The sequence below is a fragment of the Suillus clintonianus genome (genome assembly GCF_016758775.1).
Source record: "Suillus clintonianus strain FC179 chromosome Unknown DEU56scaffold_237, whole genome shotgun sequence".
NCBI lineage: Eukaryota > Fungi > Basidiomycota > Agaricomycetes > Boletales > Suillaceae > Suillus > Suillus clintonianus.
In genome coordinates this window covers 688-17,276 of record NW_024539461.1, presented here as the reverse complement: position 1 = coordinate 17,276, position 16,589 = coordinate 688, and the positions used below count along the sequence as shown (strand labels likewise).

The 16,589-nt window shown below is 48.4% G+C and overlaps 7 protein-coding genes across 7 annotated transcripts; 5 read left to right on the top strand and 2 right to left on the bottom strand.

Moving 5' to 3' along the window:
• Positions 1 to 409: 409 nt before the first annotated feature.
• Positions 410 to 3,261, top strand: DEU56DRAFT_762490 (uncharacterized protein; the record flags this gene model as incomplete). Its single annotated transcript, XM_041350707.1, has 13 exons — positions 410 to 490; positions 633 to 686; positions 742 to 857; positions 962 to 992; positions 1,046 to 1,540; positions 1,662 to 1,689; positions 1,749 to 1,810; positions 1,865 to 2,011; positions 2,068 to 2,103; positions 2,322 to 2,422; positions 2,641 to 2,844; positions 3,008 to 3,113; positions 3,151 to 3,261. 13 exons carry the CDS (start codon positions 410 to 412, stop codon positions 3,259 to 3,261), a joined length of 1,572 nt encoding a protein of 523 aa, XP_041200645.1.
• A 936-nt stretch (positions 3,262 to 4,197) lies between these two features.
• On the top strand, positions 4,198 to 6,319 carry DEU56DRAFT_920415 (uncharacterized protein; the record flags this gene model as incomplete). Its single annotated transcript, XM_041358442.1, has 11 exons — positions 4,198 to 4,216; positions 4,292 to 4,370; positions 4,425 to 4,602; positions 4,652 to 4,907; positions 4,953 to 4,977; positions 5,026 to 5,114; positions 5,168 to 5,378; positions 5,425 to 5,749; positions 5,811 to 5,981; positions 6,035 to 6,108; positions 6,160 to 6,319. 11 exons carry the CDS (start codon positions 4,198 to 4,200, stop codon positions 6,317 to 6,319), a joined length of 1,587 nt encoding a protein of 528 aa, XP_041200644.1.
• A 670-nt stretch (positions 6,320 to 6,989) lies between these two features.
• On the top strand, positions 6,990 to 8,782 carry DEU56DRAFT_985471 (uncharacterized protein; the record flags this gene model as incomplete). The annotated part of the gene is made up of 6 exons (XM_041360075.1): positions 6,990 to 7,118; positions 7,169 to 7,228; positions 7,278 to 7,643; positions 8,442 to 8,504; positions 8,565 to 8,591; positions 8,642 to 8,782. 6 exons carry the CDS (start codon positions 6,990 to 6,992, stop codon positions 8,690 to 8,692), a joined length of 696 nt encoding a protein of 231 aa, XP_041200643.1. The 3' UTR covers positions 8,693 to 8,782.
• Positions 8,783 to 10,358: 1,576 nt separating this feature from the next.
• DEU56DRAFT_920413 (hydrophobin-251) lies at positions 10,359 to 10,792 on the top strand (the record flags this gene model as incomplete). The annotated part of the gene is made up of 3 exons (XM_041358441.1): positions 10,359 to 10,466; positions 10,521 to 10,688; positions 10,745 to 10,792. The coding sequence occupies 3 exons, from the start codon at positions 10,359 to 10,361 to the stop codon at positions 10,790 to 10,792; spliced, it is 324 nt and encodes a 107-aa protein (XP_041200642.1).
• Positions 10,793 to 11,918: 1,126 nt separating this feature from the next.
• Positions 11,919 to 12,630, top strand: DEU56DRAFT_874516 (CTR copper uptake transporter; the record flags this gene model as incomplete). The annotated part of the gene is made up of 4 exons (XM_041355973.1): positions 11,919 to 12,066; positions 12,117 to 12,249; positions 12,308 to 12,475; positions 12,534 to 12,630. 4 exons carry the CDS (start codon positions 11,919 to 11,921, stop codon positions 12,628 to 12,630), a joined length of 546 nt encoding a protein of 181 aa, XP_041200641.1.
• A 330-nt stretch (positions 12,631 to 12,960) lies between these two features.
• On the bottom strand, positions 12,961 to 13,289 carry DEU56DRAFT_844661 (uncharacterized protein). The gene has a single exon (XM_041355110.1). It carries the CDS (start codon positions 13,274 to 13,276, stop codon positions 12,965 to 12,967), a length of 312 nt encoding a protein of 103 aa, XP_041200640.1. The 5' UTR covers positions 13,277 to 13,289; the 3' UTR covers positions 12,961 to 12,964.
• Positions 13,290 to 13,356: 67 nt separating this feature from the next.
• On the bottom strand, positions 13,357 to 15,861 carry DEU56DRAFT_265827 (uncharacterized protein). Its single transcript, XM_041345364.1, has 6 exons — positions 14,669 to 15,861; positions 14,576 to 14,617; positions 14,331 to 14,519; positions 14,206 to 14,274; positions 13,950 to 14,153; positions 13,357 to 13,894 (listed from the first exon to the last, which is right to left on the bottom strand). Exons 1-6 carry the CDS (start codon positions 15,653 to 15,655, stop codon positions 13,628 to 13,630), a joined length of 1,758 nt encoding a protein of 585 aa, XP_041200639.1. The 5' UTR covers positions 15,656 to 15,861; the 3' UTR covers positions 13,357 to 13,627.
• Positions 15,862 to 16,589: the final 728 nt, after the last annotated feature.

Genomic DNA, 16,589 nt, shown 5'->3' with positions numbered 1-16,589 from the left:
AGGAGCCGTGCTTTTTGGGGCCAGAAAGGAATGCGAGCACGGAATCGATTATCGAGGCGCTAGATGAGATGTTCATGGACTGCACCCTCGATTTTGATTACGAAAATTAATGTTACATCACAGCAACTGACGCCAGTCGATGGGCGCGATTTGAATTCCTCGTCGGCCTTAATGTGAAGTAGTATGTGTTACATTACTCGATGGCACAATTTTCATTACTCATGACTGTCCATCACGTCTGCCCACCATTCCTGCCCACCGCCTCGCCCACCGCCCCTGCCTACCATGCATTCTTAGCTATTCGCTTGTGACCATCTTTGATTTCCGGCCATTGATAATGCATGGCCAGTCTTTATAATACATGGTTGGTCTTCGTTTGTTGCCAATTCGCTTGCCTGCTACCCTAATCATGGACAGTGTTCCGTCAATGTCTAATGTGTGGCTATACATGCCACAACGGAATTCCGTTCTTCGCCTCATACAACTCACTGTAAGTAAGCTCTATACTACAAATCATCCGCTGAATCTTTCCCTCTAGAACGAAGTGGTTCGTCGCCGTCCATCAGCGCTGCAGCCGTTGTTTCCTTTTAACCTGCGATTTTAGCATCCGTTTGTCACTTTTACGGGGGCAGAATTCGTTCTCATCGGATACTTGGCCGACTACACTCACAATCTACCCCATCTATGTGAGTTTGTCTCCTCAAATCAAATAATTCTCTCATCGTATTGATTCGTTCGTAGTGTGACAAAGTATTCGAGAATGATCAGCCTTGGATTCATGTACTTCAACAGGTTGGAACGCTAGTTGTCCCCGGCGCGGGGGATATGCACATATCCACAATTTATTCGCGACAACGGTGAGAGCTTCGCCTCCCCAGACAGTTCGCTTATTCAATTGCGAAATCAGTTGGAGAGCGGTTTGCCTACGTTCGATCAATCAATTCTACCTGTTGCAGACCAGGTGTCAGAGGCTAGCGCTTCCTTCGTGGTTGGTGAGTTTTGTTATTTAGTTGTAATCATCAGTCTTCATCGTCACATTTGATAGCTTCCAGAGTTGAACGCATCGGTACAATTCCATCATGCTCCGTTTCCATTCGGATATCCACCTCCCGAGCATCTCGTTGTCCCTGATTCGTGTGCTGTGGAGACAGCCTCCTTTAGCGCATCTATGCCATTTTCATCGGGACATCCACCCCTCAAGCACTTCGGTCTCGCTGATCCGGTCCTTCAACATGCTGCTGAAATGCCTGTCATTGGCACGTCTGCGCCATGTTTGGATTACACTGATCTTGCATACAGTGACTTCAACTTCTACGACCACTCCACTGGCTATTCTGCAAGCGCCGTTGACGAGTATCTCATTCCAGAGGACACAAATGAAACACAACTCGAGCTAGCCTTCGGTGAGCAGCAACACACCATGTATCCCAGCCTGGAATGGAGAGACTCCACCAATACCGGCGTGGACAAGAACAACCGCTCACCAATACTTCGTTACATGAGGAGGACGCCCTGGGAATCGAATAATCACGCTAACAAGGTGCTTGCTCATAGGCGGGTTGTGGACCGGAGCTTCCGGAAACCCATTTCGGATTTCTGCGACAAGCATGCGACGTCTGATAACTATTTGTTTTCTCACTAGTTTAAACATGACTCACAAGACCTACGAGGACATGGAGTCCCACCCAGGTCGGTGTCTTGCATTTTGGGTGTTGTCGTTATGTGTCGCTATCTTACAGTTTGATCAGTGATCGCGAGGATTTCAGAGACCGAAACCGTGTCTGCTGGATGGCCTGTGCTTCGCTTAAGTGTATGTTTTCCCTTGTCCTTGCTTTCGCTTCCTCCTAGGAACTAATTTGAGCAGCTGGTTAAGTCGTTCTCCAGTGCCAAATCGGACCTAGGAAAAATCCTGAAAGGTGCGATGTCAGCGCACCCCGACTTTGCCGGTACCAAGACGATCGAGAAGGCTATCTCCTTCGTTCTGGCTCTTAACTCGGGCCAATCCTCTCAGGTAAGAGACTGCAGACCAACTAGCATAATTTGACCTCAAGCGTTTTTTGTTTCCAGATCCAGCAAGCAATTTCGGACCTCATAAGTCACCAGGTATTTCGAGAAATTCTGTGGGGGTCCCTTTTGTACCCTGTCGACGGGTTATCGGATGGAAATTCCAATGGAAGAATCGGCGACCTTTTTCCAGAAGAGGTTCTGTCAAGGTTCAATTGTTTAGCCCAACACCTGGCTGGAAATTTAATGACTTTCGCAAGTCTTTCTTCACCCTTACCCTTTGTATCGAACTAACGAAATTTGCATCAATATGTCAGGTTTACCATATTCTACTTCTCATGGTGAAGGATGAATTAAAGAAGAGGAAGATCATGAGCGAAGCCAGAGGGTCGGAAACGAAGCTGAGGCCGAGGTCGAGGTGAACATCGATATCGACGCCAGCGCTAATATCCTGGAACCAGCGCCGAGGAATGCCATTATCATGGCGGCTCTAGACCATATGTACGAGCACCCACACATGTATCCAACGTTCTCGGAGGCCGTGAGGAGTCTCCCCCTTCATAACGTAAATTTCATATGTGCACTGTTTTACCTAGCTCATCATGATCTACATTTAGGAGTTCTAATGTTCTTCAGATCGCTGCAAAGTCGCGACTTGCGAAAAGCACTATCTCTGACACTACTGGTGACAGGCGAAATGGTCCTGGAAGACGTTCGGCCTATCGTTGTTCAGCCAATCCCCTCTGATCAGTTTGGCGCGCTTCCCAATAGCAACGGCTTTAGTTCCCCGAAGTCTCTGAGAGTCGCGTGGGACTTGCCCATGTCATCATTCTCGCGCAAGTAAATAGGACGTACGGCGCCGCTTTTTTCGTATGCCATCTTGTACTAAATCCATGTATAACAATCTTTGGAGCTGTCCTGTATGCCCAGAAAGCCGTAATCCCATGCATTTTGGCTCGTCTTCTGGAAACAAGTTTTAAACGTTTATTGGCCGACTATGAAGCTTGAAGAGCACACATCGCACAGAGCTCGAAATTGGCAGAGCAGTCAAACACTGCATGGTATTGAGATACGATCACAAGAGGTTCAAATTCGCATCATGCCATGGGGTGAGTGCGCTCCAGCACTTAAACAATATTTATTTAGCTAACTACGTCACTGATCGGCGGAAACAGTACGGCCCAAAGTACGGCTGGCTGGTATTCCCGTCCGGCAAACCTCGGCAAACAGTCAGATACATTCGGAGTTAGAAATTAACCTGGGCAGAATTGAAGTTCCGCTTATAGACAATTGATCACCCGCCTTACCCACGCCAATACACGACAACTACCATTTGCATTATACTTACGGCCAAATAGCCCCTGTCGAACCGTCAAACCCCGCATCGTAACATATCATAACACAGATGTCCCGCAACAAACCACGCGGCCTGTAGAGGATCGCTGCCACTGAAAGGCAGGAAAGTTTTTGGTAAGTAACGACTGTAATCAGCGACAGTAACTAACGATTTCTATCAGACGCAAGTTGATCTGTGGTTCGATTCGGTGAGTTCTGTCAGGAACTTCTCACCGATGGCTTACCCGAGATATACAGCGTCCCGTTCAATCGGTCGCCGTCCCGCCCACGCGCCGTCCGGTCGTGACGTTAAAGATAACGTTCATCCATGCTGTGAATAAAGCGAGAGCAATGCTTCGGGTACGTCACGCGAATTTCATTAGCACAACCATGATTCACACACGCCATCTATGTACATAGCTATAATGATTCGGACTCGGGGATGATTGTCACGCCTTAGGCGTTTACGCATATAGCAGGGCCTGACACATCCCATATATCCATCATCCATCATGAGATATCCAGCTTGTAGCATAGATCTTCAAATCCCCCCACATTTCAGCGCTACAACAATTGTACAGTAATTTAGCACATATCAGATTCCGCGCAAGATCACAATCGGTCTGATTTTTCCATAGGCCTGCATACATACTAGCACAGTACCATAATGATCTTGCTATATGTCACCTACTATATCCTATATCCCTCATGATCACTCCAACTGCCTTCGCTAATTATATCCATGGACCCTGGTTTCAGGGTTGTTCCGAGCGGAGGTATTATGATCAGAATCGTGCGTGGCGGTGAAATATAAAAATATCAATACCTCACTATCATCGTGTGAATGTTGAACGAACGATGGCCACGACGGGTGACGGTACGTACTTTGTTCAACCGCGAGCTCTAAAGCTATTTGTCTAGCGAGACCCCAGCTAAAAGAATTGTTTGATAGATGTCGCAGCTGCTCGATTGCAGTATTCCTATCTGGCCCTACACAACTCGGGCGGTACACCGAAATGGCACGGTCCACCGTGAGTGTCGTCAATATTACAGGACGAACACGGAGTACTCACACAATGACATAGGGATTCTCTACAGCGCAACTATGACATCGACGTGATGCAGATCGAATTGCCTCAGTTGGTAACCTTTGTTACTGACGATGTTGATCTAACCGCGGCATCAACAGGTCCGAGATGCGCGGGGGTTGGACCCGAGCTGGTTCACCCGTCAGGAGCCGTATACAACTACAATGCGGGAATGGTGAGTGCGGGCTAGTATTTGATTTACACGCTCACTTTGTCTAATAAAGAAAACATTCGCCGAAATGAACTTGAGGACTTGTTCAGAGGAACGGCTCCGGAGGCTTGAGTCCTGGGTCAGAGCGTCAAGAGCCAAGCTAAACGGAAAGGGATATTTGCTAGTCGTGGAGCCGATCGTAGTGCAAGAGAAGGAAGTCTATCCGTACTATTACGTCGTCCCAGAAAATCATATCATTACCTGGGTGGAGCCAGTGAATGGCTACCTTCTTTTCCAGGAATCTATGGCATCGCACTGGAATCATAAAAGTACGTCCCTTTTTTGTCCATTGATTCTTAGACTTGATTGTACAGGACTCGAACTGGAGGCTCAATTTTGGTAAGCGATTGTTATACTGACACGGAACGTTTCTTACTGATTGAGTAGGAAACATGCCGAATATTTTCCTCACGAAATCACAATACCCCTCTCCGAAGTAAGAGCTTTGCGAATTCAGCTGAACTGGTATCGCGTAGGTGAGTTATTTAGCGTTATAGAGCCCGATCGAAAGTACCTCAACAACAAACAGAAGCATTGGCCATTGAACAGTCAACAGCGGCTTCAATATTCTGGACTCTGGACCAGATGAAGGAAATGACCGATGAGCTGATCATTGCTGGCACGTACCTTTATCTTCACCGTTCAACCCACATTAATATTATCAAATTGATGACTGACACAGAGGAACTTGCAGAACCTGATGGGACCATGAAGGGACCAGGTGTTGCAATATGTGGTGCGTGAGCTTTAAGGTAGCTGGCAATCAGAAAACTTATCTTTCGCGAGGCAAAATATTGCATATGCTCCGTACGATCCCGTTTTCTCATACCATACGTCATTGAATCAAGCGATCAAAACAGGTCATCACGAATACCTGAACCATTATGGCCAACCCGAAGCTCGCCTGATACGAATGCACTCACTGGCCGAAAAACGCAGAGACCTCGAAGATTCTCCCTTGATCGCTGGCGCTGCAGCCGCCATGCTTTGGATTCCATTGATGATGCTTAGACGCCTTAAAACGATTTACGTTGATGGTCTCGTGAATGTGGTGGACATAAGGAGTTTTACTGACAATTTCAGTGCCCAGGCTAAAGCTCAAACCACCGTGGTAAGTGCTCTGTCGCGGACCTAAATGAACATGCTTACTATGACTTCGTCTGCTCTGACAGGCAAGTGTCATCATGGCCGTCAACGCCAGCATCCTTGCTGTCCCAGGTTTGGGCACGCAACTTACCACGAAAACGATGTGCTCTATCTCCTTCGTTCTCAGTTTCTACTGTATTATCGGGTGCGCAATAGCACAACACTTTGGTCACAGGTTAAGATCCCTTGACTTTGCGGTTCGAACGATTTCATTTTCCGTAACACGGGCCTGACGTTATCAACTTGACAGGTGTATTATCTACAGGAGAAGATGGCCAGTCTTGCTATCATCGCAAGTATACCGAGTTTTTTGTACCTGACGAGGTAATTAAAACTTGGATCAAAATGTCTCATTACTCACGGGGACCACTGCAGTTTGGGATTTTCCATCCTCGGATTTCTGGCAGGTGTATTTACTGCTGAATTCGGACTATCTTTGTCTGCAAGGATTGGATGCGTGCTGGCGCTCGTTGTTGGAGCGGGCCTCATACTTCCGTTGACGATAGCCAGTTTCGGTCCTGGCCTGATTCGGTGACGAGGAACGACTCCTGTATTGGAGCAACGCATTAATGGCTAACGGACCGCGAACGATGCATATTAGCCTTCTGTACGTCGTAGGGAGATTCTAGCTGTTCCTTCATCATATCTTAGCGTTTCATATTCATTCTAAAAACTTCGTTGCTTCTCAGTGCTTCTCCCGTGTGACAACGAGTCACGATTGGTGATCTCGACTTAGTATCATAGACAGTAAATAAATCGGAGTTTGAAAGACTTGCCAGTGGATGTTGAGTTCGAGTTCTCGACGCAGCGACCATCGACAACACCCTTTCTTCCCGCCATCAATCACAGAAACATCCTTCTTGGTGCTGCACTACGATCAACCCGAACATTGACCTATCAGCGCCCCGGACCCCAATCAATAAAAATATCTTATTGATTCCACCAGTTATGCGTTCTATGTGGGTTCCCTCGCTCGAGAAGAGGTTATCAAAGGTGAGTGATGCTTGAACGAGCGAGCTGACTTATCATCGCGCCACATCTGATTGGGCAGGTCGCTACCCACCCCCATGGATGCTGGGTTCTGCAGCGTTGCATTGACCATGCTTCGGACCACCAGCGCATCCAGCTTGTGAGCGATATCACTTATAACGCGTTGGCGCTCGTTCAAAAAGTGAGCATTTTTTTAAATCTTGATGGACGTTTTCATGCCGACTGGGACTGGTGCATCTTGTGTGGCCGAACACAGTACCAGGAAAATTTCGATTGAAGAGCTACTCAACCGCTCCCGCTTGGAGAAACTACTTCGCGACTCGTATGGCAACTATTGTGTGCAGGTACCATTTTTCTTTTGTGCATTTGTCGCTTGGGCTGGACATTCTTGTAGACCGCGCTAGACTATGCCGATCCTGCGCAGCGTATGCTCCTCCTCAAAAGCATTCGCCCAGTCCTTCCCTTAATCCGCAACACTCCTTACGATCCAAACCGTGTTGCAGCGGGAACAGGCCAACGTCGAGAACTTCAGCTATCATGCCCCTTATGGCATGATGCTCATGGGCAACTCTGGCCATTACGGTGGCAACCCCGGTTATCATGGTCACGGTCACCACAATGCAGGGGCCCGGTACATCCCCCAGGGAATGCACCCTACCAGTGTTGCTGATGTCTATGCCCAGGGAGGCTTGTATGGTATCCAAGCGCAAGGCTCCTACGGCCATTCTCGCCTCGGTCCCCAAATGCACGGTGTTCAGGCGCGTTCGATCGACGGATATGTCTTGCAAGGCACCTCTCCTCATAGCACGAGCCTGACACCCCCTCATACCCAAGCCACTGGCTATACGGGCGTTGCTGGATATGCTAACGTGAGCCCTTTTGGCACGGTCGGTGTTGCCGGGTCATTGAATGATCCTTATCAGAGCTACGCCTATGGCATGTAGAACGGGGTACATTGTATGCCGATTTGGACGTTTCTGCTCTTTCGTTCCTTGCGCACCCGCGCAGTTGCTTTTCAACGGTTTTAATGTATATTTTATGTACTTGTGTTCGACACTCATACCTCGATGGTTTTAATGTATATTCTATGTCCTTGTGTTCAACGCTCGATACCTCACAAGCATGTCGCTCGGCTGCAGATCTCATCTTCCGGGAGATTTTTTTCAATCATGAGCAAGGGCTGACTTCTATCATACCGCGGCGCTTTTTTTTCTTAGGTGAAAAATTCGCTTTTGTAAGTCTTGTTTTCACTGGCCCAGGTTCAAACGTTCAGTACAACGTAAATTTTGCGAGGATATTGTGAGGATATTGCAAAGCATTTGCATAGACACTCCACAACGGTGAGGGATGACGATAATGCATAACTATTATAAGGATACTGTAGCTCTCGTCTGCCGACTGCATCTGATTACAAACAGCCACCACGAAGTCAAGCTCGTACAGCGGGTGACCATCATTTTGCAGAGATGCGGGTCTTCCTTCAAGTGTTTATCTGCTGACTGTCACAGTTGCGAGACCTACGATGCTTCATCAGAATTGAAGTCCTCTTGCAATGTATTGTTGTTTGACGTTATAATGCTGATGTTTTTACAATACTCTGTCTTTGGATATAATCTGCGCATTTTTTATTTGATTTTGGCATAAATATCTATTTAAAGCATCTCCAGCCCGATTCCGTGATGGACGAGTTTAATGCCTTCTACGGGACATTGACATCAGATCAGCTTGGAGTAAGTCGGCTACTCCGAGTCTTGTACGTGCTAACTAACTCTTATTTGCTCGATTTTTAGAAATACAACGAGGAAGCCAAGAATTTGGTATATTGTGTTTACTCGGTTGTCTATGGTACTAATCAATGTTTTTGCAGGTGTCCAACGACGCGTGGAATAAGAATGTCAACGAGGGCCAAATCTACTAGCCTTTCACTCCATTCTGCTACCAGCGTCTGCCACACCTTCGTTGCTGTGTTATCCACTTCCTATTTTCGATCCCGCTGCCTGGTCTCGACATGTTTTCGATCTGCTCTGCCGTCTGCGTCCTTTCTACTTGGCTCTCGATGTTTGCGATCCGCTCTGCTGTTTACATCCTTTCTGCTCGGCTCTCGACGTGTTCTCAAGGTATACTCCACCTGTTTCGCACCAGTTTCCAGCTGCTTTCGTATACCGATTGTATTCTGCATAATACCTAGCATTCAATCAAAGCATATTTGACACTATTTAAGCACATTCTGGGAGGACAGCGCAAGTGTGCGTGGATATGCCTACTCAAACAATATGAGCATATTGGCTACTTTTTGAGCACATTCTGGGAGGACAGCACGATTGTGCGTGGATATGCCTAGATATGCGCAGTGTAAAAAGAAGCACAAGAGAGCACACGAGGCACTGCCCCGTCTTATAGAAAATATGCTGTGAGTCCGGATATCGGGCGAGATGCGCAAGTATGTGCTCTGTCTCTCAAACGCGCATCTCGACATATTCGGCCCTATCCGGGCACAGCCAATTCTCACTGGGGATGAGGGCTGGTCGTCGTGGTTGACAGTGACGATTTCAAGCCTTGAGGTTTTCAGGTCACGTGATTCATTTGAAGCCTAATAGTTTGAACTTTGCAGTTTTCGGTTCTTAGACACATCGATCTCGAAGTCAGCTAACGCCCGCGTGCACTGCCCACACGCATCTTTTGCTGCCCGCAGCCTTAGTCGGTGCATTTGTATATTTTCTTGCGGGTACTCCTTCACGTGTCGGCGCATATTCCGAGGAGCTTGAAAATCGATATGTTCCCCGCCTTGGAAAAATTAGAAGAACCTCTGTTGTGCATAGCGGCATAGCCTGGGGGCGCGCGAAAGAAGGTGCTATTGTATGGGCACAATATCGAGAGCTCGAGCGGCAACTCGGAAGACTCCAAGAAACTGGCATAGTGTCGTATGTAATATGTATGGAATCTTGTTCAATGGGTCTCATACAATCCCGATCACACTACAGCACTTAGACCAATGCTTTGTGGCGCTAGCATATTCCACGTAGAACTCGCATCTTCATAAAGCGTGATGAGATGACCGACGCAAGTACGAGCATGTCTATGGGCCCATCAGTGCATCGTGCATCCAGGAAGGGCCTGCACAAACTTGAAGACAATTACATCCCAAAATATCGCATACGTATGCCAGCTAGGCAAAAGATCCGACAGTCTTTTGTGCAACGCAATGATTTGACTCATGTTTAGTTGTTGAAGCAAGTGCACCAACTTCGCCAGCACACACCACCTTGCTTGCCCTTCGCAGCTCCCTGAAGATGTAGTTGTTCAAAGAACCGCCTCTAGTACGTTGATGCGACTTTGGCACAGCTCGCAGTGTTACGATTTTTTTCGCGGCTTCCGAAGATTAACAAGTCCGTATGGGTTCATTGCTGTCGTGTTCGCCACAAACCGACTGATCAGAATTCGGAGGCGAGGATGAAAAATTCTCACCTTTAAAATTTCCACATACAGAATTCCGTAAACAATGGAGAGAAATGCATAAAAGCAAGGCAAAAAGTTGAAAGTCACTCATCCTCTACCCACCGAGTATCATCTTCAACCGCTCAAAAATGATCGCCAACATCCTCGCTCTCATTCCGTTCGCCCTCCTCGCTGTTGCTGGTGACAGCGGCCAGTGCAACACTGGTGAAATTCAGTGCTGCAACAACAGCACCAGCGTGAGTCTCCAATCATGCGAGGCGTGCAACGAAGTTCTAATGACAGACCTGTAGTATGATTCATACGCTGCTCAAAAAGCCTTCAACGAGACCGGCCTCGTCGACGTTGTTGCAGTGGTAAACGCTTACGTTGGTCTCACCTGCTCTGGCATTAGCGTTGTCGGCACTTCCGACGGCTGCTCTGCTAACCAGCAGCCACTTTGCTGCGAGGACAACAAATACGTGAGTTCCGTCGAATCTTCGTTAGGTTTGAATTCGACTAACGTACCCCTCTCCAGAACGGTGTTGTCAGCCTTGGCTGCACTCCCGTCAATGTCAACCTATAGGCGGATCATGGCGTAGGATGCAGGGTACTCACTGGGACAGTATACCATACTTCGATGAACGTTATTTGTCACTACGCTCCTTGCTGTGCATTCGTCGATGAAAATACCATGATACCCTCTTGACCATCCATAAAAGTTATTGCTGTTTTCATTTTTTCCGTGATCAAAAGGTATATGACATGGTCCTGTGGTCAATGCTTGTAATGTTGAGGCCATTTTCGCGCCTGGGTAAATTCATGGCGCACCTTTATTAACAGCTTGACCATCAGAATTGGGACATCGACTGCGAAGTCAATTGTATGCACGTACCTTGAGTGACTTGCGAATGTGTTTATGAAGTTCGGGAAGCGCCAACTTCTTCAGCACGAACACCATGCTTGCCTTTCTCCCCGAATGTCCATTCAGAAAACTGCCCGTTCACTAGTGTGTACGACTTTGACACAAAAACATACCGCGTCACTGCGATGTAAATCTGCCATAACATCGATCGATCAGGGAGGTAACGTTCAAGGCATGATAATTCCCACGCAGCGCGAAATTGCCTCTCTCTGAGTCTCTCTCGACTAGTCCGCTTTCTTCGACCTCTTGCACTCAAAATTCTGCAGATTTAGCGCAGATTTTCTGAATCCAAGCTTTACAGGTTCTCAGCATGAACAAAATACTTTGTAGCGGATGGCCCATCGTGATAATTACACTTCTGTCCTTCTTGCCAACAACACATTGTCTGCGACCTCTGCGACGCTTCCTGTACACCGAATCGATCCGCGATCCACATATCCCGACTAGAATTGTATATATAGTGCCGCAGAATCCGGATGGTGTGCCCCAGGATTGTCAAGACGCAGACCAATGCGACCGAGAGCGCAGTTGTCATGAAGCCTGATTCCTCTACGTCTTAACTGCCGGAACTATTTCCCTCCAACTGATTGTATGACGATTGCTCCGATTTGCGACGATTCTGTCTTCTATCTACCGATGGTTTGCCCTACTGGAGTTCAGGAAGGGATCACCGTATACTTTCGATTTAGCGTCGTTCCGCTAGGGGAAGGAATTTCTCACGGTTAGCCCGAACACCTTGGCCTACTGTAACTGCGCACACCCGCTGTGACCTGCAAACGCCTGCAAGATGAACTGGCAATCTTTGGCCCTCTGTCTCTTATGCTTGAGTCAACGTTGTCTCGCTGACAATGGCATGGATATGTCCATGGATGATGGTATGAGTCTTGCCGTGGGGAACATGCTCGCGTACCTGCACTTTACCCCAGGAGACAACCGTGGGTTATGTTTTCTCAGGAATGAGCTCTTCTAACATGCCAGCATACAGTGTGGTTCCTTGGCTGGGTTCCTAAGAGTTCGGGAGCTATGATTGGCACATGTATCGCACTGTTTATGTTGGCGTTGGTCGAGCGCTGGATAGCAGCTTGTCGAGGAGTGATGGAATTCCACTGGGGCCAGCAGTACGTCCTTTTCCTTATTTTGCGTTGCATAGAATGAATTCTTCTTACGAATGATTAGAGCGAATATCATTACGTCAAATAAACTACATACCCTACCAACTCCATCATCTCCCATCTCGTTCATAAAACGGTTCACGCCTCCCTTCATTCCTGCGCATGACATTACACGTGGGGTCATCTTTGCAGCGCAGGCGCTGCTGGGTTACCTCTTCATGCTGACAGTCATGTATGTCGTGTCATTTTGATCGGCGAGCTGTTGATTTACTGAATATTAATGTGGACAGGACATACCAGCTGGGTTTCATACTCTCCCTTGTGGTGGGGCTCGGAGTAGGAGAGTGTCTCTTTGGAAGGTTTAGTAGTATTACGCATGCGCATTGACTGATTATGTGCGTTCGTTTTGTAAGTATAAATCAGCTAGATATCGCATGTCCTCACTCATCACAAAGCGAGGACCGACAACAATAATACACGGAAAATATCAACACAACCGTTCTAGAAGCAGAAACACGACCGGTCGCCTCCATGCTCTCCCGTATTAGGTTGTACTGCAGCCCTGGATTGCTCTTGTGAATTGGAGTTCGGTGAAGGAGGGTCGAAATATTCATCAGGTACCAAATCATCGTTATTTCTTGGCGCATCTGCTGCGGCGTTGCGCTGTAAAATGATGCATGAGACATCGAAACAATGAGAAAACCCAATCAAGCCCACCTCTTTACCCTGCGCGAGAGGGACATCGATGATAGGCATTGCTGCATGAACAGACCAGGTCGATTGTTCGCGTAGGCGGGATTCGAAGGTGATGGGAACAGCAGCAGACAATTGGGTATTGGGCATTGTTGGTGTGGTCCGAGACTGAAAAGGTGTGAGTGTAAATATTGACTGCAGGAGTGTCTAGGACGCTCACGTTCTCGCAAGAATCTGCATCTGAATGCCCCAAGGGAGGTAAGTTGTGGGGCAGAGGCAACGTAGCGGGGAACTGCGGCCCAACTGAATCAATGCTCAAGACAAACAAATAGAGAAACATACATCTAGGGGATCACGAGGCTGATCGTTTCGAACAGGACTCGGACGACCTAAGCGAAGGGCTTTTCGGAGGTGACGAAGGAAAAAGGGTTGCCACGGGTTTACTGCAGGCGAAGGTCTTTGCGGCCTCCGTACGTCAGGCAATGTTGGTGGGTTACGGCGCGCGGCAGCAGAACGACGAGTTGCATCAGACTGTGATAGATGAGCAGTGTCAATGAGTGTAAAACATGAGTTTGAATTCACGATGTTTTGATCTTGAATGTTGCTGTTATACTATATATCCATGTAGAAACCATCAGGTGCAAGACATTCATTGGACTAGCTGTGACAGCGAGCCACACAACGACCGGTTCTATTTTCTCGTCGTTTTGTCCTGGTGAGGTGAGTCCACATTTTCCAAGCGCCATCGCGGAGGCATCCTCAGTCTGCCATGGGACCAGCACGAGTAGTAGCAGAAGAACGCCTTGCACCAATGCACGTCTGGGAGCGAATCAATGTCAGATAACTCAGATGGTGAATAGTCTTTCCCCATGTCCTGCGGCATGGTAAGCTGCTGTCTAGGAGGACACCGGGTGTCGTCGACTTTGATGTATTGCGGGAGCTTGGCAGCAGCAAGTCGCTGTAGGGCACCGATCAGCAAACAAACAAAGGGGAGGTAAAAAGATCCACATTACCTTGAACTTGCGTCCAGCTGGGACTTCAACGACCGGTGGCTCGTGGACGGGTGTTGGCTTACAGAAGGAAAGGTGCTGCCGCAGGAACTGGACAGCTCCGTTCGAGTGGGGCAAACTGTCCCCCTCGTAATGTGCTTGCTGCGGCTGCCAGGGAACTGGGACACGATTGACGAGGTCGTTGGTGCAGGAGTGCCGTGCGGGGTGCTGTGAGTTTCGTCAATAATGCATTGCACGTTTATCAAAAGTGAAGACCGACATCATCAAAGTGAGTTGTGGCCTGCCCCAAGAGATGATGGTTGGATGGTAGGGGAGACGTGGCGGGAAACTGTCGGAAGATCGTCGAACCAATTGTGAATGATGATTCAAAATGAAGAGACGTACATCTAGCAGATCACGAGTCTGATCGTTCCGAACAGGAGGGACGGTGATTGTGCGAGAAGAGAAGCGAATAATTTTTCGGAGGTGACGCAGTAAAACGGGCTGCTGTGGGTGTGTCTTAGGTGGAGGCCTGTGCGGTCTGTGGGCGAACGATTTGACCGGCGATGTCGCTTGGTGACGGCTTGCATGAGACTGCAATGATGGCAATGGATGAGTTGTGCAAATGAGCAAAATCATGAAATACAGACATTCAGTAGGCGATCGAGCCTTGAATTCGTATCTGCACTGGCCTGTAAGGGAATGTCAGCGAACGGATGATACAATATGTGGGGAATACGTACACCGCCCCGTACTCCAAGCGCACCCCCGATGCTGGCCAAGATGTCGAGTGGAGTGTTACATATATATATCTTGCGACCTGACGTGTAAGCTAGTTGGCGGGAGTTGGGTGAGAGGGTGAGGACGTTGGGAGTCCGAGTGTTGAAGGAGGCGAGGAGCTGGCGGGACCCGAAGGCCCAGAGCTTGATGGTGTTATCATCCGCAGCGCTGGCGAGGAGAGCATTATTAGATGAAAGCACTAGACCGCGAATGACTTTGGTGTGCGCTTCGAAGGGAGCTCCAACAGTCTCCAGTGTCAACGCGTCAAACTCATAGATTGTTGTCGCGTCATCAAATGTGAAGGTGAATGCGGCTACAATGGTGTTTTTGTTTGTCCAGAACACTGGCGCAGATGAGAAGGGTATTTCACCGAATTCTCCAACTCTAACGTCCAAAGTCTCTGTGTGGACATCCCACACCTCAAGGCACTTCCCCGCCTCTGACTTCACTGCGAGCTTCTTTGAGTCTGGTGAAAAACGAACCGCGCCCACCCAATCGATGGTCTCGAATGGACCGGCCACGAGTTCTCCAGTGCCCAAGCTCCATATCCGCGATGTACGATCCCATGACCCGCTCGCCAGGAAATTGCTGTCCGTAGAGATATCTATAGAGCTGATCCCACGCGAGTGACCTTCGAATTTCTTGACGATTCCCGTCTCAACCTCGATGGCTTTGAGCTCCCCGTGACCGACACCTCCGCCCCCTGTGCTAGCCCATCGACCATCCCTGGATACCCCCACCGCCCATATTCCCCGTTCACAAACGCCACGTGCTTCCTCAATCTCCTTACCCACCTGTAGATCCCACTGCCAAGCAGTCTTGTCCCAAGAGCCGCTAATCATTCGCCGGCCGTCTGGAAAGTAGGATATCGACCGGATATACTTGTCATGCCCTTCCAGGGTCATTATCGGATTCAGAATCATATTGTTTGCTGCAGCGGCGGGCTGCATCGATGTCGAAGAAATTGGCAGTGGGAATGGCAAGTAGCTAAAAGCAGGTCCCGTATTATGTGACTGTGTTCGAAGGAATAGTGTCGAGCTCTCCTAGTGTTGGGCAGACCTGATGGGGATGAGGATTTTGAAGATGGACGATCACTTTGCCTGCTGAAGCCTATCGTCAGTTTATCCGCACTGGAAGTTAAGATGAGATGTTCAAGTTACCAAGGGGCTGGCTCGAGGAAGAAGAGCGAAAAATTCTTGAATGTCAGGACAGCTGCGCATTGCTAATCTCCTTGTTTGTCGGCACACAGCCATGGCCAAAGTTTCTGTGTAGAAAGGGTCGATTAGACCATTCCATTCCCACCTGCCGGTGTATAGAACCATCCATAACAGGTCAAGCTGTACAAGTCCTATGTATTTTAGAAATCTAGCACTCTGAGGAAGACCCCTCGAGTTGTGGAAGAAGGGACATAGCTACGCTGATGGTCAGAGAGGAGTGGCACGGTGCAGTAGAAAAACAGACGCACCTGTAAGGTGGACCGACGGAAGTATGAAACATCGCGAATCGCACTAAGGCCTGACGTCTGGCAACTCGTTCAAGAGTTATTTTAGCATTTGACCCCAGAAATTCTCTCACCACACAATTACAAACAGAGACCTCTTTGATGGACTTCTGAATCGAGATGCCATCTCGAGGAGGGATAACAACATAACAGCACTCCACGTTCATGGATAAGAACGCGACAAGCGACGACAATCAACATTAAAATATAGGAAAACGTACGCCAAATCAGATTATTTGAAGCAGCGAGATTATGAACCCATCATGCTCCCCAGTATTAGTCTGCCATTTGCTGACGGCTGTTGTGGGTCGAGATAAGGAAAAGCAAGATCGAAGACTTCACGTATCCAGCCATCGTCGTTAATAGGAGCACCAGCTACAGCG